The following is a 23,005-nucleotide window of genomic DNA, read 5'->3' on the forward strand; positions in this document are numbered from 1 at the left end:
AGCTTAGTGTCCATTACCAAGGATGAAATAATTCCACAATACTCTGCTCTGTTCAGAACACAGTTGAAGTGCAGATTCTATGATTCTGAAGCATTTTTTTAAAAAGTACTAGTAGGTCTGTGAGAAAATATAGGAATATAGGTGTAACAGTATTTTTATTCTGCCACCTTTGAATGACTTCCGTGAATGGTCAAATTGCTGGCTATTGTAGATCTCCCAAGGAATATCTGGGGACTATGTTAATAGAACTTTAATACTATTTGCAATTTGGGGCAGAGTCTGAGATGTCTTGTTTTAGACTCTTGCCAAGCATTAGGATTTCCTTGATTGTTCGTATTTTTTAAAATTTTCCATATATAGAAGGAGATTCTGCTCACATGTTCTTCTGGCCACTGGGACCAAGCCATCAGTTGTATCCCCCTTGATTGTGGTGTTCCTGACCAGTCACATGTGTACTACGCAAACTTCTCCTGCCTGGAAGGGACTTCCTATCAGAAACGCTGTTCTTTCTCCTGCATCTCACCAGCTAAACTTCAAGGTATCATCAACTTGGAATTCATAGAACGATGTAATGATCCTGGAATCTCAGATTCAGAAATGCCCTGCATCTTATTCCCCTGTTGTACCATTCCTCACTTTGTGCCACCATTTTTTTTTGTTTTTGTCCCCTTCCCTACTTTCATGTCCCTGTTGTACTCTGTGAGGGCCAAAATATGGAGCTTATTAGGGTGACTTGCCTTAATATTGGGGTCCTGGAAATATGAGGGACTCTTTTAGGTTTAATCTCCCCTTTGAACTTTCCTTTTTATATATTCCTCCCAGGCAATAAGAAAAGGAGCCTCTGAGCTTTAGTTCATAAAGGATCAGGTTTTATTACTTGGGAATTAATTAAACCACAAAGGTGAAACCAATTAAGGAAATAAGGAAGTAGAAATACAAATAGATAGTCTTAACTCTAAACTTAGTTCATGCAATTCCAGAGCATTCCCAATTAAGCTAGTTCAAAGGAATTTAGGATTAAATCACCAACCCCAGTCAGTTTAGTTGCTCATAAGAAATGCAGTTGCCCCAAACGGAACAAAACACATGCCTCCACCAGGTCCTGGAACGCCACCAGCCTGATTTACAGGCCAAAAGAGTGAACTCTTTGAACATGCCCTGCCTCCCGGAAGTTCCCTCCCTTCTGGTTGTATTCCATTTTTTCCTCCCCCAAAAGAGGAGGTCCTTGTCAGCATACTTAACCTCAGGGTGGGCCAGGTGTGGCCCCTCCCAAATGATTCAGCTAAAACTTTTGATATTAATCTTTACCACAAATAAATTTTACCACAATTCTCACTTACTTTGCTCTGAATGATAGTATTTTAGATCCCCATTAGTCAAAAGGTTTTATTCTTCTGTTTCTTTAAGGTCAGAAGCAATTGGAAATCTAAAGCCTTTTTCTTTATTTAGCCAAACACTCCACAATGATTATTGTTGGAGAAGATGTGATGAAAGTTGACCTAATAAACCCTTCTCTCACCCAGTTAATCCTTTTCTCATAATTAAAATAAAAATTGATACTCTATCTGTAATGAGACAAAATTTGTATTGTGCCAAAAAAGTTTTGTAAATTAGTGTATTCAGAGCTAAAAGTTGCATTTTTTGCATTTGAGTAAAGCATAAGACATGCATTTTTAGGACCCATTCATTAAGTGGAGGTAGGGGATGGGTGAGCAGAGCTCTAGCCAGGTGAAGAAAAACTTACCTGGGGTATAGTAACAACAGGAGTAAGGTGGAAGCATGCTATGTGGCAGCTTCCTGTTTCAACTAATTATTCTTGCAAAGTAAGTGCTTTGTTGCTTGTAACTAAGTTTTTGTTTGTTTTTCTGGCTTCTGAAGAAATTCAATTGTTGTCAGCACTCTTTAAATTTTAATACCCTTCAACTATATACTTGGAACCTAACCCTAGTTATGACTTTGAATGGCTTCCTGAAATTTAGTCTCACTTTTGTCTTTTCGAAGGACTAGAGTCCTTAAAGAAATCTTACTAGACTTGGTATTCACTTCCATTGTAACCTGCTCCGAAGAGGCCACTGTGCCCCCTACTCCCACCCCTAGGTTGATCTTGTTTTAATCACTCTGGATTTTTTCCAGCTTTCTATTTGAGTTTCCTTCTTTTATGTTTCCTGGAGTTAGGAATGAACCAGTGGTTGACTTGCCTTGAGGATGGGCTTTGGTCTCTACCAGAAGCTTACTGCAAATTAGAGTGTGATGTTCCCCCAGACATACCTAATGCCAAACTGCTCCTGCCTCGCTGCCCCCAGGGAAATCATGATGTGGGGTCCATCTGCCGATACCAATGTGAGCCTGGATACTATGTTGCAGAAAGTACAGGAAGCAAGCCCAGGAAGTAAGTCTCCTATATTTTCAGCAATTATTCTTGTTCCTCACATTTTATTGTCATATTTCAATTCATAAAATTTTGAAACAATTTTTAGGAGACTAATGAGAAGAGACTTTGAAAAATTATTTGTCTGTCCCTTTAATTTTTAATTGTTTTCATCTGTTCAAGATGATCTTATATAATATATATATATGTGTTTGTGTGTATATGCATATAAACAGTGTATATGTATATATATATGTGTGTGTGTGTGTGTGTATCTCCACGAATCCTTAACTATTAGGAAAATCATCTTGAACAGATGAGAATAGTATGAATATATAATATATTACACATGTTATATTAATATAATATTAATATATGGGTATGAATATGGATATAGATATGTATATATCTAAAATAGCCAAATAACAACAGAAAGATGAGTAGTCATATTCAAATCAATATTCCTTCCTGTAAATGAATATCTACATTATGCTGGTACAATGGTAAGAGTTCCTATTTATATAGTGATCACAATACCAGAAGATAGCATGTAATTTAAAAATGACTTTCATTGATTTTTTGGGGGGGTGAGTCAATTGGGGTTAAGTGATTTGCCTAGGGTCACACAGCTAGTAATTGTTAAGTGTCTGAGATCAGATTTGAACTCAGGTCCTCCTGAATCCAGGGCTGGTGCTCTATTCACTGTGCCACCTAGCTGCCTCCTTCATTGATATTTTAAAAAAAATTTACATCACCAACATTTCCCAGTGCATGCTTCCATCTTCTAGGAAGCTATTCCTTATAATAAATCATAAAAAGAAGAAGAAATCATAAAATACATGTAAAAAACCTAATAATATATTTTTGTAGCGATCCACAACCATATCAACTCAGCAAAGAATCAGGGGAAAGTGCTTTATTATCTTTCTTTTTTGAGACTAAACTTGGTCTTTTGAATTTCCCAGTTTTGCTAGTATTGTTGTTTTTCTGCTCCCTTACATTGTTGCCTTATATATTTTCCTTGTTCTTCTCATTTCACTTTCAATCAATTAATATGTCTTCCACTGCTTCTCTGCATTCATCATAGTCATCATTTCTTCCAGTGTAGTAACATTCCATTACTTTTACATACCACAGTTGGTTTAGCCACTGCCCAATTGATGGCCATTTACTTTGTTTCTGGATGTTTGCTACTACAAAAAGTGATGCTATAAATACTTTGGTGTACAATTAGGCCATTCTTTTTTATTTCATCAGTGAATATGTCTAGCAATGAAATTTATGGGTCAAATAATATAGAAATTTTGGTCAATTTTTTTTTTTTACACAATGCCAAATTGCTGTCTAAAATGGATGGACCAGTTCATAGCCCCATGAGTCTACTTGTTTCTCCACAACTTCTTGACCATAGAATGTCCCCCTTTTGTCACCTTTGACAATTGGTTGGGTTTTAGGTAAAACCCCACATATTTCTCATTTGAGTATTAATATGCAATATTCTTGAATAGAGACTAAGGGATAGAGACTGGACCCATTATTGGAATTAGGAACTCCCTCATGGAAAAAAACAAAACAAAACAAACAAAGGAAAACCTCCCTCTACCAATGCAGGTTGACACCTTCTCTGTAACTTATAATCTTAGAAAGTTGACTGGAATATTTAGAAGTTACTTATACTTAGAATACTTAGTAGTGATTTGTCCAGGGTCATACAGCCATTGTATATCAGAGGTGTCTTTTGAATCCAGTACTTCCTGGCTTTGTCACCAGTTTAGTATCACTAACCTCAAGATACCTTTTCTTTTTTAAAAAAAATATGGCTGTTAATAGTTTGTGCTTATTTTGAGAACTGCTTTCCCCACTCAGCCCCCATCCTTCCATCACTTATTTATTGGGGAATGGCTTTTGTTTTAAAATATTTTTGTTAGTTGTTTATCTACCTTGGATAATAGATACTCACAAAAAGATATTTGATACAAAGATTTTCCCTCTGTCAACCATCTCCCTTCTTACCCTAATTGCGTTAATTTTATTCATGCAGAAACTTTAAAATTTCATGTAATCAAAATTATTTCACTTTTTGGTGACTGTCCCTATTTTTTATTTGCTAAAGATTTATTTCCTCATCATAGCAGTGCAAGGCTCTTGATCTGGTTCTCTTTTTTTGTTTGTTTGTTTATTGCATGACTTAAGTATTCAGGGCATGTATTCATTTTGAGAGTATTCTGGCTTATAGTGTAAGATGTTAGTGATTTCTGCCAGACTACTTTCCAACAGTTCCAGCAATTCTTGTTAAATAGGGAAGTTTTTTTCCCCCTAGGTAATTTATGTTTTCAGGTTTATTAACACTAAGTTACTGAGTTTATTAAATAATTTATCTCTGAGTCTTTTTCCTCTAGCCTGTTACAATGATATTTTAAACTCTCACCAAATAGCCTTGATAACTGATTTATTATATAATTTTAGGTCTGCAAATGATATTCCTTTTTATTCCTTTTTTTCTATTACTTTCCTTCATATTCTAGATCTTTTTGTTGCTCCAGAGGAATTTTGTGATTATTTTGTCTAGCTCAACGAAAGTATCTTCTTGATAGTTTGATATAGCACTAAATCTATAATTAATTTTGGAGATATTGTCTTTTTTTAATACTGGCACAGTCTAGCCACAAGCACTGAATATTTCTCCAGTTACATTATTCTTTGTTTCCTTAAGGGATGGCTCATAATTATATTTCTTCATGTATTGACTTTGCTTTGGTAGAGTTGACACTAAGATGTTTTATATCTTTTGTAGTTATCTTGAATGGTGCTTCCTATTTGACTATTTCCTACTGGAATTTGTAATTGCTATATATAGAAACACTCATTATTGTGGGGTTCTTTAGTAAATTGTTACTTATATATAAGGATTTATTAACTTTTGGCAATTACTTTCTTTGTTGACTTCCTAGGATTTTCTAAGTAAACCATCATGCCATCAGCAAACAGGAATATTTTTCTTATTTTTTAACTATATTTGTGAATTTAATTTCTTTCTCTTGTATCATTGTTATTGTCATCATCTCTAGAACCATGTCAAACTACATTAGGGAAATGTAAATTTTCCTGAAGCAAAAATGCTTTATTTTTCGGTTTATTGAGATTGGTTCTATTATTTCCCTATTACATTTTGTTTTTAATGGATCCTTTTTTTTTTTTAACGGCAATGAGGGTTAAGTGACTTGCCCAGGGTCACACAGCTAGTAAGTGTGCCAATTATCTGAGACTGGATTTGAACTCAGGTCTTCTTGAATACAGGGCTGGTGCTTTATCCACTGTGCCACCTAGCTGCCCCTTGATAGATACTTTCATCATGTTATTTTTTTTTTAACAAAGATCCTCCTATACTTATGCCACAAATTAGTATTGCACTTTGTCAAAGACTTTTTCTGTATTTATTAATAAAATAAAGTGGTTTTGGTTGTTTTGTTTTTTAACATGATTGTAGTATGTCAAATTATCCCAATGTTATGAAGCAGGAAACAAACTCTGATAGAGTGTGACCTGCCCACCCTCACACAACTAATAAGTGCGAAAGTTAGGACTTGATTCCAGATCTTACAAATCCAACCCTAGGGCTATTTGGATTGTGCCTCTAGATTCTTTATATTTCTTTTTTCTTTCTAAAAAAATATTTATTTTATTTATTTTTTGGATTCTTTTTTTTCTTAGGAAGTAACCTAGCACAACATAAATAGTGGTAGATCTGGAAACAAGAACACCTGGATTTGATTACCTCCACAGACATTTACTAGCTATATGACCCTGGGCAAGTCACTTAACTTAGCTTCAGTTTTCTGATCTGTAAAATGGAGATAAATGTAACATCTATTTCCTGGAGTTGACATGAGAATTACTTACTTTTCTCAACCTTTATAAGGAGATAGAGTCATACTCACTGACCTCCAATGGCCCTTCCACGTCAGCTCTATGCTCCTTTGAGCCTTTGAAATGAGAATATATGTGTGCAGAGCTTTGGGAAACTTAAAGCACTGTATAATAGCTATTGGATTTCTTTTTCTTTCTCAAGGCTCAACATAGATATTATCTCCTCTGTCTGGACTCTGCACATCATCCAAAATTCTAGTGTCTTCTCTTTCAACAAATATTTTTAGAGTTCATTGTCTGGTCTCACCTTTGCCCCCTTTACTTCTTATCCTGTATAATATTTATTTGTATGCATATTATTAACCCACAGCCCACTCCCAAAGACAGTTCCTTGTGGGAAAGGGCTATTTGTTTTTTTTTTTCTTTGTGCCTTCAGAGTCTAGCAAAGCATCTGGTACATAATAAGAACTGAATAAATGTATGTTAAATTAAACTGAATTGACCATTCTGCCACTCTCCCACCTCCCAGTTCTGAAGGTAACTGAATCTGCCACTTCATCATGCTATTACCCTTCACTTTGGCTCTATAAGGAAATTAGGAATATTCCCATTTCATTATGGAAGGAAAAAGAGTATCCTCTTCATTTCATTTTTGATATTTTTTGCTGCCTTCATAACAGACCCCTCTCCTTGCTTTCTGCTACATTCCCAGCTTCATAATTACTGGAAAGAAAAAAAATACATTTTAGTTTGCTTAGTTAAAGAATACCATATAAGAACATAAATGGGTCAGTAAATATGCCTCAGGGAACCAACTGCAGGTGTGTTTGGTAACTTTGCCTTATTCCTTGAATGAATACATGAATGAATAAAAAACCACTTAGTAACACTTACTTTGTCCTAGGCATGATGCCAAGTGGAGAAGATACAAATATTAAAAAAAAAAAAAGCAAGAAAGCCTCTGCCTTCAAAGAACTTACATTCTAAGAGGGAGAGATGATATATATGAAGGGAATGATAGTCAAGGAGATGTTTTAGAAATTATAGGCAGTAAGTGGATCCAGAGGGAAACAATAACTTTCTAGGAATACTTGGGTTGTTTACAGGTAGAGGGGAAGAGGATGAAGGAATAAGCATTTATATAGCATCTATTATGTGCCAGATATTGTGCTAAGTGGTCTAAAATATTTTCTCATTTTATGCTTACAAAACCCCGGGAAATAAGTGATGTTATTATTCCCATTTTAAAGTTGGGGGGCAACTGAGGCAAACATAAGTTTAATGACTTGCCTAGGGTCACACAGGTCTTTCTGAGTACAGACCCAGCTATCTATCCACTGTAATACCTACAGGCCTAGGAAAGTTTGCCCAGGATAAGATCAAAATGGTAGGAGAACAGTGGTGGATCTGGATCAGGATAGATATAACAAATTCTCATTAATCTGGGAGTACTAGTTGTGGAGAATGCTCATCATTCAAGAACCATAGGTTAGTATAGATATGGAGAACTTTCACCAATCCAGAGCCCAGGGACAGGGTAGATATGGAAAACTCTTACCCATCAGGATTTCAAGGACTCAGGGGAGGAGCTGCAATGTCTAGTCTAAGAGGGAGGCCAGGATGAGGAGTTGTGGCATGATCAAGGTCAGTTCTTTAACTGATACATATCCAGTAATCTCACAGGATCACAGGATCTCTGATTTAGAAGGGGTCTCAGAGAATCCGATGACCTGTTGGACAATTTCAACTGGATATCTTCTGGGCATCTCAAACTAAATATATCCAAAAACAATTTGCCTCTCCCAAACACATCTCTCATTTTATGTTCCATATATTTTTTACACTATTGTCTTTCCAATCACCCAGATTTTTGGTAGTAGACACCATTGACTCTTTTCTAGCTTTTAACTCCTGCTTTACAACCAATCAGTTGCCAAGTCTTCTCAGTTCAACTTCCTTACTATCTTTCACATCTGTTCCTTCTTTCCAGAATTCAGCCACTACTCTATTTCAGGTCCTGATCATCTCTTGCCTGGCGTGTTGTTGGAGTCTTTTAATTTGTCTCACTTTTTCATTCTCAACCTTCTCTAACTCATCCTCCACACAGCTGGGAAATTCATATTCCAAAATCACAGGTGTGCTCAAGTTGTTCCCTTGTTTAAAAAGCTCTAATAGATTCCAGTCGACTCTCAAATCCAAATATAAACTCTTCCCTTTGGCATTTAAAGCCCTTCACAATTTCATTCCAACCTGTCTTTCCAGATTGATTTCATGTTACCTCCATTCCTAAACTCTAAACTCCACATTCTAGTCCAATTGACCTATTTAACTCACTGTTGCCTCTGTGTGGCCTTTAGAACCCTCCTTTTGTAATACAATACCCCTTGCATGTCCAAAATTCGTACCTTCCTTATCTCTACCTCAGATTTTCTAGGCAAGTTCTATTTCCTACAAAATATTTTTGATGAACTTCCAGTTAGAATCCACTCACTCCAAAATAATATTATTTTGCATTTATTTTGAATGTTTTATACCTGTTTATCTCCATACACCTTGTTTCCTCTTAAAAAAATGTAAGTTTAGGGGGTATTAATTTTGCCTTGGTACCCCCAGCCCTTAGCATAGGGTCTTTTACCTGGAAGGACTTTAATGGTGGCTTATTGAATGAATAAATTAATGAATAGGTATCTTTTTTTTTTTACAACATCTCTTATACTCATCCTCACCTTATAGACATCCATTGTCTTTGTGACACTACTAGCTCCAGAGGCAACTCCTTCCACTCTCAGGAAGATTCAACTAGATTTTGGGGGAGGATAGAATGATACAGTCAAGAATATGTGCACAGGGGTGAGCTAGGTGGTAGTGAGGAGGAGCAAAGGTCAAATCTGGCTTCAGGCACTTACTAGCTGTGTGAACCTGGGCAAGTCACTTAATCCAGATTGACTCCAAAAACGAGAAGTGGAGAAGGAGGGGGGGGAGAGAGAGAAGGAGGAGGAGGAGCAGTAGCAGCAGCAAAGAAGAAGAAAAAAGAAGATGACATTGAAGAAAAAGAAGATGATGAAGAAGAAGATGACGAAGAAGAAGATGATGAAGAAGATGAAGAAGATGATGAAGAAGAAGATGATGAAGAAGATGAAGAAGAAGAAGAAAAAGAAAGAAGAAGAAGAAGAAGAAGAAGAAGAAGAAATACACAAGTATGTTTCCTACAGATGTGCTGAACCTATGCATGATATGGGAAGAGAGAATCTATGCTTTTCCCCAGGAAGGCTACCCAGCAGCATGATCTTCGTGGATGAAAGGGTCATATACCAAGAGCTGGAAGGGATCTCAGGGCCTTGTAGTCCAACTCTTGCATTTTACAGATGAGGAAAATGCAAGTTTTCAAGTGACTAACCCAAAGTAAGGTAGTCTAAGTAGGCGGTAGAGCTGGGATATAAATATAGGTCTTTTTATTCCAAGGCTAGTCCTCTTTTAATTGTCACACACAAGCCTCTCCCCACTCAAATCTAATCTTTATTCTGCTATGAAAGTGGTGTTCTTATCCTTCTATTCAATAAACAACAGTGGTTCCCTATTACATCCAGGATCAAATATAAAATCCTGGCTTTTGAAGGCTTTAGTAACCTGTCCCCTTCCTACTTTTCCATTCTTCTTACACCTTACTCCCTTGCAAATGCTATAGGATTAAGTGATATTGTCCTTGTTATTCAAACAAGTCCCTCCATCTCTCAACTGCATGAATTTCCACTTACTGCCCCCCACCCCTGCATGTAATTCTATTTCTATTCATCTCAGTCTCTGGCCTTCCCTGATTTCCTTCAGATTTCAGCTAAAATCCCACCTTCTTCAACAAGTCTTTCCCTATCCTCCTTAGTGCTAATGATTTTCCTCTCAGATGACCTCCAATTTATCTTGTACACATCTTGCCTGTACCTAATTGTCTGTATGTGGTCTCCTCAATATATTAGGCAATGGGGGCAGGTGGGGGCTATGTATTTGTTTTCCTTTGTATCCCCAGAACTTAGGACAGTGTCTGGCACATAGTAGGTCTTTAATAATACCTGTTGGCAGTAGAGTTGATTATCACAATCATTTTGTAATAAAAAATTAATAAGATTCAGCATTCTCTAGAGCTGTGTTTTCCACTTGTACTTTCCCCCAGGGACTATACCCAGATGTAGAAAAGAGGTAAGAAGGCTTTTGTGAACATGTCTCATTTGCATGTGTTCTGCATTTGATTTGCATATATATGCACAGCCTATACCATCTATTCTCAGGCAGTTTCCAAGTTAAAAAGTAAGTTGTCCTACATCCCAGTTTGGCATTTCTCCATTCTTTTTCTCTTTTTCCATTACTGTTTACCCACTCACAAACACCACATCGGATACTGACCCCAAACAGTATGTGGCAGAGGATAATTTCAGGGGAGAAAAAAGGTCAAAGAGAAGATTCCGACCTTGGACAAAGAAATTGCTATAGGAAATTTGGGTCATTTCCTAAGAACTGGGTTTGGAATCCTGGAATTGCTGTTCAGGTGAGCAAATGAGCACAGGACAGAAAGGATTCTCTGGCTCACACACTTAGTCATCATCAGACATTCATTTTTCCCACCCCAAGGCCAGGGCATGTGAGGGCCATTTGTTGATACAGCTTTGCTGGCTGAGAAAGTGGGTGCTTGAATCACTCCATCAGCCTCAGATTTGGATTAAACATTTACATTTGCAAGCACCCTGCAGAGGAGAGATCAAATTATTTACTATACACTGTGTAAACTGATTAAATCTTTGTTTACTCCCGTTTACATAGCAGGCCATGGATTAGGTAATCAGATGCTTGGAAGTTGGGTGTAAATCACTGTCACAAGCTGTTTAGGTTTACCTTATGAACTATGTAAGCCTCATTCCTCTGTCAGTGTAGGGATTCCAAAGCTTTAGAAATGAAGCCTTAAAGGTCCCCTCTGGACATCTAAGCACAAGAGATAAAACTAAGCAAGCCCAGGAGGAGGAATTCAAGTCTTAATGTGGAGTTCAAAGCTTCTCCTAGGCTTTTTGCTGCTTTTAAAAAAAAAAAAGTCAGAGCTGTAGCCATGTCTTCCAAGAGAGAATCTCACAGACTCACAATATTTTGGAGTTGGAAGGAACCTCAGAGGCAGGCTAGTTCAAACTGTACTTTAATAAGAATTCCCTCTGCTTTATGCCCAGCAAGTAGCCATCCAGTTTTTGTTTGAAAACCTCTACTGAGGAGAAAACCAGTAGCTATAATTGTGAGCCTTGAGCTTTCCTATTTTTTCCTGTCCAGATGCTAGAATGCTCCTTAATACCACCCCTATTCACTATTCACCAACTCTTTATTTATATGTTTCCTCTCTTTGAGAATGTAAGCTCCTTAAGGGCAGGGACTACTTTTGCTTTTCTTTGTATCCTCAGTGCTTAGCACAATGCCTGGCACATAGTAAGTACTTAATAAATGGATGTTTGCTAAATCTGTCTGTGGTCAACTTCTAACTACCAAGTTGAATTCTCTTTTTTTTGGATAAGGTAGGATAAGTCTAATTTGTCTTCAGATAACAGCCAGTTTTCTATTCTGCTTCTCACATCCTACAAAGAATAATAGAAGATTTTTTAAAGGCACAGGATTCAAATTCCTCTAAGATTGTACTTATCTGAGACTTGTTGCATCAGAGCACCTATACCCATTGTTTCTCAATGAAGTGTATATATATATGTGTGTGTGTGTGTGTGTGTATGTGTGTGTATGTGTGTGTATATTCATGGACACATTTGGGACAGGTATACATGTATTTGTACGTGTGTTTGCATATGCATGTGTGCATACATATGAATACATATACATATACCTATGTGTATACCCCACTAACCATAGGTATCCCACTGGGCTCTGCCTTGGGCCCTCTTAGAATCTCCTTCCATACCATTTCTTTCTTTCTTTCTTTCTTTTTTTTGTGCTGGGCAATGAGGGTTAAGTGACTTGCCCAGGGTCACACAGCTAGTAAATGTTAAGTGTCTGAGACTGGATTTGAACTCAGGTCCTCCTGAATCCAGGGCTGGTACTTTATCCACTGTGCCACCTAGCTGCCCCCTTCCATACCATTTCATCTGATGATCTCATCATCTCCCATATATTTAAATATCAACTCTATGCTCATGATTCTCAAATCTAGATATCTTGCATCAACCTCTCTGATCTCATATCTTCAGCTGCCTCTCAGGCATCTCAAATGAGATGTCCAGTAGACATCTTAAATTCAGCATGTCCAAAATCGAACTCATTATTTATTTATTTATTTATTTATTTTTTTTGCAGAGCAATGGGGTTTAAGCGACTTGCCCAGGGTCACACAGCTAGTAAGTGTCAAGTGTCTGAGATCGGATTTGAACTCAGGTTCTCCTGAATCCAGGGCCGGTGCTTTATCCACTGCGCCATCTAGCTGCCCCACTCATTATCTTTTCCCCTAAACCCTTCCTTTTCCCACAATTCCTTATTACTCTTGAGGGTGCCTTCCAGGCTATCCTTCCAGTTTTCCAGGCTCACAAGTTAAATGTCATCCTTGATTCCTCACTGTCACTCCCCAAATCTGTTACCAAGGTCTGTCAATTTTACCCTTGTAACATCTTTGAAATATGGCCTCTTCTCTCCTCTGATTCTGCCACCACCCTGATAAAGGCCCTCATCACCTCCAGCTTGGCCTGTTTCAATTGCATGCTGGAGGGTCTCACTGTCTCAAATCTCTCTCTACTCCAATCCATCTTCCATTCAGCCACCAAAGTGACTTTCCTGGACTATGGGTCTGACCGTGTCAATTTCTATTTAATAAACCCCAGTGACTCCCTATCATCTCCTGGATCAAATATAAAAATCCTCTCTTTGGCCTTCAAAGCCCTTTGTAACCAGCCCCTTCTGACCTTTCCAGTCTTCTTATACTTTACTCGTGGGCATGGAGTTTTTGATCCAATGACAGGATGTTCCATGAACAAGGCACTTCATCTCGCAGCGCTGGGCATTTTCTCTTGTGTTCCTCATGTCTGAATACTCTCCTTCATCATCTCTGCCTCCTGGCTTCCCTGGTTCCCTCCAAGTCCCAACTAAAGTCCCACATTCTACAGGAAGCCTTTCCCAATCCCTCTTTTTTTGTGGGGCAATGGAGGTTAAGTGACTTGCTCAGGGCTGGTGATTTATCCCAATCCCTCTTAATTCTATTGCCTTTTCACTTTTAATTATGTCCTGGTAATTCTCTATATACCTCACTTGTACATATCTATTTGCTTGCTGTTTTCCCCATTTGGTTGTAAGCTCCCTGAGGGAAGGGCCAATTTTATGAGTCTTTTGATTTCCGGGTGCTTAGCACAGTGCATGGCTCATAGGTGCTTAATAAATGCTTATGGAATGATTATTCATATATTTTGGAAGGAAGGAAACACGCATTTATTAAATATCTGTTGTGAACCAGTCACTACGCTAGGTACTTTGTAAATATTATCTTGGATGATCTTCACAAGAACCCTAGAAAGTAAGTGCCATTATCACCCCCATTTTCCAATTGAGAAAACTGAGAAATCTCTCTCTCTCTGCATGAATGTATATATGTATACATGCATATATACACACACATACATATATTCATACATGTATACATGCACATATACACACATATATACATATATTCATATATGTATGTGTGTTTATACAGATGTATCTCTGCTGCTAATCCACAGTGAATAAGATCAGGGAGGCACCTCAGTGGTCATTTATCCAAACCATACCCTTAAGAGGATCCCCTCTACTCCACCTCCAAAGGTCCCATTTCATTTTGGGAGGGCTCTAATGAGAATGTTTTTCCTCACATTGTGCCTAAGCTTTTCTTTACAATTGTCTCCTATTTTTCCTTCTTCTTACCTCAGAGGTAGAGCAGACAACAGATGTGGCAGTCCCTCAGATACCTGAAGGCAATTATTATTAGCCTCCTTTACTCTTGTTTTCCCAAGTTCCTTTAGGTGATCCTCATTAGGTATGAACTGGATACCCTTTATCTATTTCATCACCATCTTCTAGATCTTAACCTGGGGTCCATAGACCCCTATGGGATTTGTGAATAAATTTCAGGTGGGCATTGAACTTGGATGGGAAAATATACATTTATTTTCAATGATTTAAAACTGAAATTTATAATTTCCTTTAATTCTACAAAAAGCATTACTCTGAGCAATGATCTATAGTTTTCAAGACACTGATTCCTAATGGATCCCTTGGCTCAAAAACAGTTAAGAATCCTTAGTTTAGATTCTTTTCACTTTATTAATATGCTCTTAAAAATTGTCAGACAGATGCTACTGTTTCAGAGCATTGTATATTATTTACTCACTTCCTCACTCCCTATTTTCCTTATGTTAGGATACCTCACTTACAAATGTGTTATACAGGGATAGCAGAGATAGGAATTCTTCCCCAAGCTAGGAATGATAAAGCATGTGCTCAATCAATTTCTCCCAGATCACAGGCTCCAATTTTCTAGTTCATTCATTATTCATTAAAAATAAAAACATTAATCGGGTACACATTATATAATCAATAAGGAACATCATTGGTCCTATCCAAAAATGAAGGATCAACCACAACATCAACATAACCAGCATTATGGTAGGTATTAGAGATGAATTCTAGTTGTGGCTTTGCCAGTGGCTTTTAATTGAGCAAAATTTGGAAAGTCACTTAATTCTACAGAAAGATACTTGGACTAGATGATTTTTTTGTCTTTTTTTTCTTTAGTTTGATAAATAATGATAAATAAGAAATAGTATCTCTCTTGTTTGTTTGTTTTTTGTTTGTGTGGGGCAATGAGGGTTAAGTGACTTGCCCAGGTCAAGTGTCTGAGGCCGGATTTGAACTCAGGTAGTCCTGAATCCAGGGCCTGTGCTTTATCCACTGTGCCACCTAGCTGCCCTGAAATAGTATCTGTCTTAAAGGACAAAGTGTGATGTAGTGAAAAAGAACCTTGGATGTAAACTCGGGATTCTTGGCTCAAATTCTAACTTTGACACTTGTTAGTGGTGTGACTTCAAGCAAACCACTTAAATTCTCTGGGACACTCTTTCCATTTATGGAAATGGAAGTAATAATACATGCATTACTTATCCCAGAGGGTTTTTGTCAGGAAAGATTTTGAAGTTCTTAACATGCTATATTAAAGTGAACTATTTATTAGCAGAAAAAATAAGAGACATACAAATAACTATAGCTCCTTCCTCCTCCTCCTCCTCCTTCTTCTTCTTCTCTCTCTCTTTCACTCTCTTCCTCACTCCCTCCTTTCCCTCCCCTCTCTCTCTCCAGCTGGGGAATAATATTCTGGTCAGAATTGTGCACTAGAAAGATAAATTTGCTTGTAGTTATATATGGTATTTGGCATACAGACTGGATTTGTGATTTAATTGGTACAGGGAGCCCCAGAATAGAGAAACTCCTACCAACAAGAGAGAAATGTTGGTACTTTCTCTGTAACTGTAATTTTATATTTCATTTTTTAAAATATGTAATAATCTACTGTTCTATTTTCTTTCTCATGTTCCGAATATAAAGCAGTTGTTGCTTCAAGCTTAGAGGGATTAAAACCAAGAGATCATTATAAGACAGTGAAGTTTTCTGCTAAATAAAGTAATGGCACTTGAAGTCATAACTGTGTACCCTGCATATGTAGCAAAAGAAAATGGAGATTGGGTGTAAGAAAGACATTCAGGAAGCTAAGCCAATTTTCTTCCTCTATTTGGAAGTATTTTGGAACAACATATCTTGGTCATTTGTTCAGGGATAAAATGTAAAATAACAATATTAGTGATTCAAATTTCTATAGTAATCTTTGGCTTCTAAAGAAGCAGCATGGTATTGTGATAGAGAATTGGACCCCAACTCATAAAGATGTAGGTTCAACACCCACTCCTGACACATAATAATTCTGTTTTCTTGGGCAAGTCATGTAACCCCTTGGTGTCCCCAAGCACCTTTTTTAATACTACAAATTACAGATGGGATTATTGCTTTGAACAGGTAGTTTCCAAAATAGGGACCTCCTCACACTAAAGAAATTACAAGATGAGATGTCTTCCTCACGATTCTCCAAAGTTGGTCATGTGAATATTTGCCTCCTTTTATAGTTAAGAAAACTGAATTACAGAGAATTGATTTGTCAAAAGTTCTGGGACTTGAATCCAAACCTTGTCATTTCAAGTGTAGCTCATTTCCATTATACTACATAACTGAGAAAAGTAGGTATAAAGTGACTTTCCAAGATTGGGGGGAAAACCAAATAACAAAGCACCAAGACATTAGACAGAGGGGACCTTAGTACTCTTCCAAAGTGGTAGAGAACTAAGTATTAAGGACGTCAGCCAGGAGAACCCTCACAAAGGGAATGTCAACCTCATGTAAAAACTCAACCAATAAATAAATGACCATGAAAAGAGTACTATATTTGATTACAAAGGATCTGGGTTCAGTCCTTGATCTTCAACTAACCTGTGGGACTTTGAGCAAGTCATTTAACATCTAAGGATTTCAGTTTTCATATTTGTAAAATATGGGGGGGTTGGCCTAGATGACTCCTAAGGTCCCTTCCCAATAAATGACCCATGTCGAAAATACTAATGAGTGAAGCAAAGGCAGACCTGTCTTGTGAGGTGGTACAGATCTTAATTCCAACTCTTCAAGTAGATAAGTGAGTTTGGGCAGGGCAAATAGGACTTGACCATTCTTGAAAGGGATGCGTATTTGGATGATGTATTCTTCAAGAAAATACTTCGCAGACAGAATGGTTACAGTAATTTTTCAAAAAATACATGTCATATAAGAATAAGTCAATCAGCAGGAATTTTTCACAATGTTGCGACCTACAGTAGGTTTAAACTGTTATACATCTACCCATATAAGAGAATCAGATTCTATTTGGTCTAGTGGAAATTATAAATCTATCACACATTATGTGCAACTGGACTTAGAATGCTGTTTTCCTAAGGTTTATTGATTTGTAATAAATAAAATAGAGCCAAGCCTATAACTTTAAATATTCAGAAGAACCAACACACTATCCAGGAATCTAGGGGTAAATAGAAATCAACTTTAAAGTTCTTGCTCCATTTCTCCATATAGTTCATATCAACATACCCATTCTTGTTCGTCACTCCTCCATTCCTTCATTAGTCTATTTTCTTAATTGAGCTTTAACAAATGTTTTTTGGCTTATACTTTGAGAAAAGATATCCTGTTTTAGTAGTGCTCAGCTTTTCTGTTTGCTTGTTTCTTTCCCCAACCACGGTTACCTTTACCATTGGCTTTTATCTTTATGTCAGAGGGTAAGTTCAGCAGGCTTACTTTGCCTGGCTTTCTTATTATTTCTGCTGATTGCTACACAATTGACTTAATTATTCTACCTTTCCCAGCTCACTAAGATAAGCCTCTCTGCAGCAAGTTATTTAGTTAGGTTGCCACCTACGAGGTGTTGTCACATTTTATAACAACTTCCTCCAGGCTAATTAGCAGCATCACCAGCTGTTCTCCATGACTTTTCCCACTACATTAGTTATTTCAAAGTAGATGTGTCTGAAGATGTTGTGCAAAAGAAGACAAATTTATATGGAGACTACCCTTCATCTTACGTGATGGCTACTTGATTAGGCACCTTGAGGGCCTAACTTACAAGCAGCTGTCACTAATTCCATTCTACAAACATTTTTATTAACTATTCACTTTGTGCAAGGTACTGTGCTAGCTACTTGGGGATACACAAATGGAAAAAAAAATAGACAGTCCCTGCTTTTAAATGAGGTTCTTGTTTAGAAGTTTTACGCCAATAATAAAGCCAAAAAGTATGGAAATTCCCTCATGGATCTATGATCTCATTGATTTGGATGTTCCTCTCACCATACAAGATGCAAACTATCCCTGTGTAGTCTTTTCTGACTCTTGTCCCTGTTTTCCCATATCTTGGCCAAAGGCAGTCCACTCAACAGACTTAAGAACTTCTTTTCTCCTAACATGGAGCTGTCTGACACCAATGACTCTCCATTGTTCTATGGATTCCCTTTGAAACCATGAAGCTTCATTAATGACTCCCAACCTTTTCCAGAAACAAAGGAAAGGCTATATTTTTTAATTTTAACATTCTACATTTGTGGCAATGACATGGGATAGGTACAACAGCCTCCAAAGAATTGAAATGAATGCCTCAGATGATCAAAGAGTATGAAGATATAATTCTCAAAAGAAGAATTGCTAACTATTAACAACAAGATGAGGAAAAAATATCACCAGTAATAGAAATATAATTTGGAACCATCCTTGAGGTTTCACTGCACATCCAGTAAATAGATAGAGACAGCAGAAGATGGGAATGGTTAATGTTGAAAGGTTGTAGAAAGGCACACTAATCCATTGTTGGTGAAACTATTAATAGGTACAAACATCCTGGAAAGCAATTTGGAGTTATGTAAAGAAAGTGATTGAACAGTTTATACCCTTTTACCCAGATATTTCACTGTTAGGAATATATCCCAAGGAGGTCAGTGACAAAAAAGAAAGACTCTATATGCAACAAAATATTTATAAAAGCTCTTTTTGTGGTAACAAAGAATTAAAAACAAAGTACATGCCTATTGATTGGCTAAACAAATTGTGGTATGTATATGTTATGGAATATTATGGCGCTATAAGAAACAACCAACATAATAAATACAGAGAAGCAAATAGATGTAAGCAAAACCAAGAAAGCAATATATACAATGTCTGCAATGATATAAATGGAAAGAACAATAATTAGAACCAACAATTTGAACCAACAACAATTTGAAACCAAATGTTGTGAAATTATAATGACCAAGCTTTGCCTCAAAGAAGACTGATGTGGAAATATTTCTCTCCCCTTCTTTGTAGAGGGTGGGAGTCCACATATGCTGAACACTGCATATAAAATCAGCCTTTTTTATTTAATTATTATTTTTTCTTATTTGCTCTTTGTTTAAAAAAGGAGATGGCTGTTGAAGAAGGGTAGGGGGAATGGGAGAGTATAAGGGGAAGTAGAAGTGATACAAACACAGAAGATATAAATAGAAATATTGTAAGGAAAATGAATGTCAAAGAGGGAGCAATGAGGAAAAAAATAGAAAATAATCAAGTTCATAGGAAAAGTCAAATACAGTGTCATGTGAGGCTCAGGGAAGGACTCATAACATCTAGTTGGGGTATTAGCAAAGGCATCATGGACTAGATGGTACCTAAGTTGGAACATGAAGGAAGAAAGAGATTTCTTATGGCAAAGATGAGGCACGTGGTGTGTGAGTGTAGGTGCAGCAATATCAGTTCGAGGCATGAGAAATCTCTCACACAATGCACAAGGGATGGGAAGGGGAGGGGTGACTGGGAGAAGTAAGTCTCTACTACTAAAAATCTATATGATCTAAGGCAAGTCATTCCATTTCTGGTGATCTATCTCAGTTTCTTCATTCATAACATGAAGTGATTAAATCAGTTTTAGTACTTCATAATTCTACATTTAAATTTAACTTGTGGTCATGTGACATAATGGTAGGGAGAGCTGGCCCTCTGAATCAGAAAGTCCCAAGTTTAAGTTCAGGTTAAAGACACATAGTCTTTGTGTCACTTTCAACAAGTTCCTCAACTTCCCAGTTCTCTGTCCTACTCTCTCTAAAACTCTAAGTTGCAAAGAAATCACTGACCATTGATAGAAGGAGTCTCCTCATTTAGGAGCACCCCACGCCATTGGAATCAGAGGCCTGACTCCCAAACGTCTGTTCTAAATTAAAAAAAAAAAGAGAGAAAATCTGTTATAAGAAAATTAGTACTCCTCACCTTATAAAGGATTCCTTCCTTAGACCCTAAGGAGACTTCAGATACTTGACACTTATTAGCTGTGTGACCCTGGGCATTTCACTTAACCCCCATTGCCCCACCCCCAAAAAAATCAAATGAGAGAGGTAGAAGAAAAAATGGGAAAAGAAATGAGAGGGAAAAAAGGGAAGTCATTTAGCCCAACCTCTTCATCTTACAGATAACTAAGGCCAAAGAAACTTAAAAAAGTGACTTGCCCAGTGTCACACAGGTAGAAAAGTGTGGCAACAAGATGCAAACTTTGGACCTTTGGCACAAAATCCAGCCTTCTTTCTATGAGAACATATTTCATCCACTTTTAATGCAAAGCCCATCTTTCTAGACTCCTACAGAAAATGACTATCACTCAGTGAAAGGAATGCTTCAAGTGCTTGGTTCTCCAAAAGTTTTCTCTTCAATCAGTCAACAAATAAGAATTTATTAAGTGCTTGCTGTATGCCAAATGCAGTGCTAAACTGCTAGAGATACAAAGAGAGACATACAGCCTCTGCACTCAAAGAAATCATATTCCCCTGAGGGGTAAAACATGCAAATAACCATGTACACACAAGATATCTACAGAGTAGGGGGAAAGTAATCTCAGAAAAAAAGAATTGCCAGTGTAGATGAAAGGGTGGGACCTAAGAGGCAAAAGTAAGGAGGAAGAGTATCCTAGGCATGAGGGACAGTAGGTAAAAAGGCATGGAGTCAAAAAATAGTGTGTCTCATGTAAGGAAGGCCAGTGTACTGGGATCATAGAGTGTATGGAAAGTAGTAAATTATAATGACTGAAAAAGTAATAAAGGGTTAGATTACAAAGGACTTTAAATGCCAAGCAGAAGATTTTTATATTTGATTGTCAAGATCAGGACACTTTACATTCTATTCAAGATGTCTTCAAACTGGCCAGTGCCTTGAGGATCTCTTTAGCTGGTATATGATAGGGAGTACTCCTCCAGCTGTTTGCCTGTTTGGACAGACCTATACTCACTACATTCTTTTCACTACCTGGTTTCCCTTGACCGTGCCTCAGAAAAACAACATTGAAGCTGGCAGACTAGAGCTGGTATTCATGGTAGGAGTTGCCCAGGATCAGCCACCAAAAGAAAAAAAAAAGTACATTTTACTTGCCTATAAAACAGACACACACACACACATCAAAAACAGAGTTCATTAAAAAGAATCTAAAACTTCTCTCCCCCTCCTCAACTCAGACCCCAACTGTCCACTCCCACTAATTCTGCCTTCTACTGGCCAAGTGATCCAAGTGCTACAGTGGATTCAAGTAGACCATGAAAGAGGAAGAAGGTGGATGTGGGGAAAATGAGATGGAAATGAAATAGTCAGCAAGAAGAATCTGGAAATACTTCAAAAAACATGCAGTGGGCAAATGAGGACAAGCTAGTCTGGGAGGAAAAGGATGGGGGCATGAAATGAACAGTATTACGTAGACTTTGGGACTGCCTCACTCTTTTTAAACTTTAAGCCTGTAAATAGAACTAGCTACACCCTCCCTCCCTCCCTCCCTTCCTTCTTTCCTTCCTTCCTTCCTTCCTTCCTTTTTTCCTTCCTTCTTCCTTCCTTCCTTCCTTCCTTCCTTCCTTCCTTCCTTCCTTCCTTCCTTCCTTCCTTCCTTCCTTCCTTCCTTCCTTCCTTCCTTCCTTCCTTCCTTCCTTCCTTCCTTCCTTCCTTCCTTCCTTCCTTCCTTCTTTCCTTTTCCTTCATTAACAGGAAAATAGGAGAAGAAAGTGTATTTCTGTTGAGGGTACAACTATCCTTCCAGACACTCAAGTTTATACCTTCAGTGTCAATTTCCACTCCTTCCTCATTCATATAGCCACTCTGTTACCAAATATTGTCACTTCTACCTTCACATTTCTCGTATAAGTTCACTTTTCTTCACTTACTCACCTGCCACTAATTCAAACTGTCATCACCTCTTGCCCCCAAATTGGACTCCCTATTTCAAATCTCTCTCCAATCTATCCTCTAAGGGACAAAGTGATTTTCGAAAAAGACAAGTTATACCGTGTTAAATGTAGTTAGGTGTGTCAGTGGATAAAGTTCAGGGCCTGAAATAAGGAAGGCCTGAGTTAAAATCCATCTTCAGACACTTACTAGCTGTGTGATCCTGGGCAAATCATTTAGCATGTCTTTCCTGAACTGTAAAATGGGGTTAAGAAGAGTACACACATGCCTCTCATGGTTGTTGTAAGGATAAAATCCTATTTGTAAAGTGATTGAATGCCTTTTGTCACTATTTCCTCTTTCATTCCCATCTCACATAAAGATTACTTCTCCTTACTCCTTGCCAAGGCTAAACCTTCTACTTCTTCAAGTGATCTCATTCCATTCCATCCTATTTCCTCAATCTCTCCCTGTTTACTGGCTCTTTTCCTATTGCCTACCAAAATGCCTGGGGCAGGTAATTGTTGCAGTGGATAGAGCATGGGCCCTAAAGTTGGGAGGAGCTGATTTCAACTCTGACCTCAGACACTAGCTGTGTGATTCTGGGTATGTCATTTAACCACAATTACCTTAAACATCTGGGGCCATCTCTAGCCATCCTGATATATCTTGCCACTGGACCTAGATGGTTCTGGAGGAGAGAGTGAGGTTGGTGACTTTGCACAGCCCTCCCTCACTTAAATCCAATTCACATCAAGTCATGACATCATCCCATTGTCATGGTGCTCTTCGAGATTGCAGGGCAAACAACAACCAAAATGCCCATGTCTCCCAATTTCTGGAAAAAAAAAAAAAACAACCCACAACACTCCCTTGATCTTTTAAATCCTGCTAAAGATTATCCATATCTCTTCTTCCTTTTGTGGCTAAACTCTTTGAAAAGACCATCTACAATAGCTGCCTCCATTTGTT

At 37.7% G+C, this 23,005-nt stretch overlaps 1 protein-coding gene across 1 annotated transcript in view; it reads left to right on the forward strand.

Annotated features, from left to right (window-relative positions):
• Window positions 1–23,005, forward strand: part of PAPPA2 (pappalysin 2) — a 389,726-nt gene that overhangs the window by 274,398 nt on the left and 92,323 nt on the right. The window contains 2 exon segments of the mRNA XM_044003126.1: window positions 361–538; window positions 2,176–2,389. Of these exon segments, the coding sequence (XP_043859061.1) occupies window positions 361–538; window positions 2,176–2,389 (392 nt within the window).

The sequence above is a fragment of the Dromiciops gliroides genome, chromosome 4 (genome assembly GCF_019393635.1).
Source record: "Dromiciops gliroides isolate mDroGli1 chromosome 4, mDroGli1.pri, whole genome shotgun sequence".
Classification (NCBI taxonomy): Eukaryota; Metazoa; Chordata; class Mammalia; order Microbiotheria; family Microbiotheriidae; genus Dromiciops; species Dromiciops gliroides.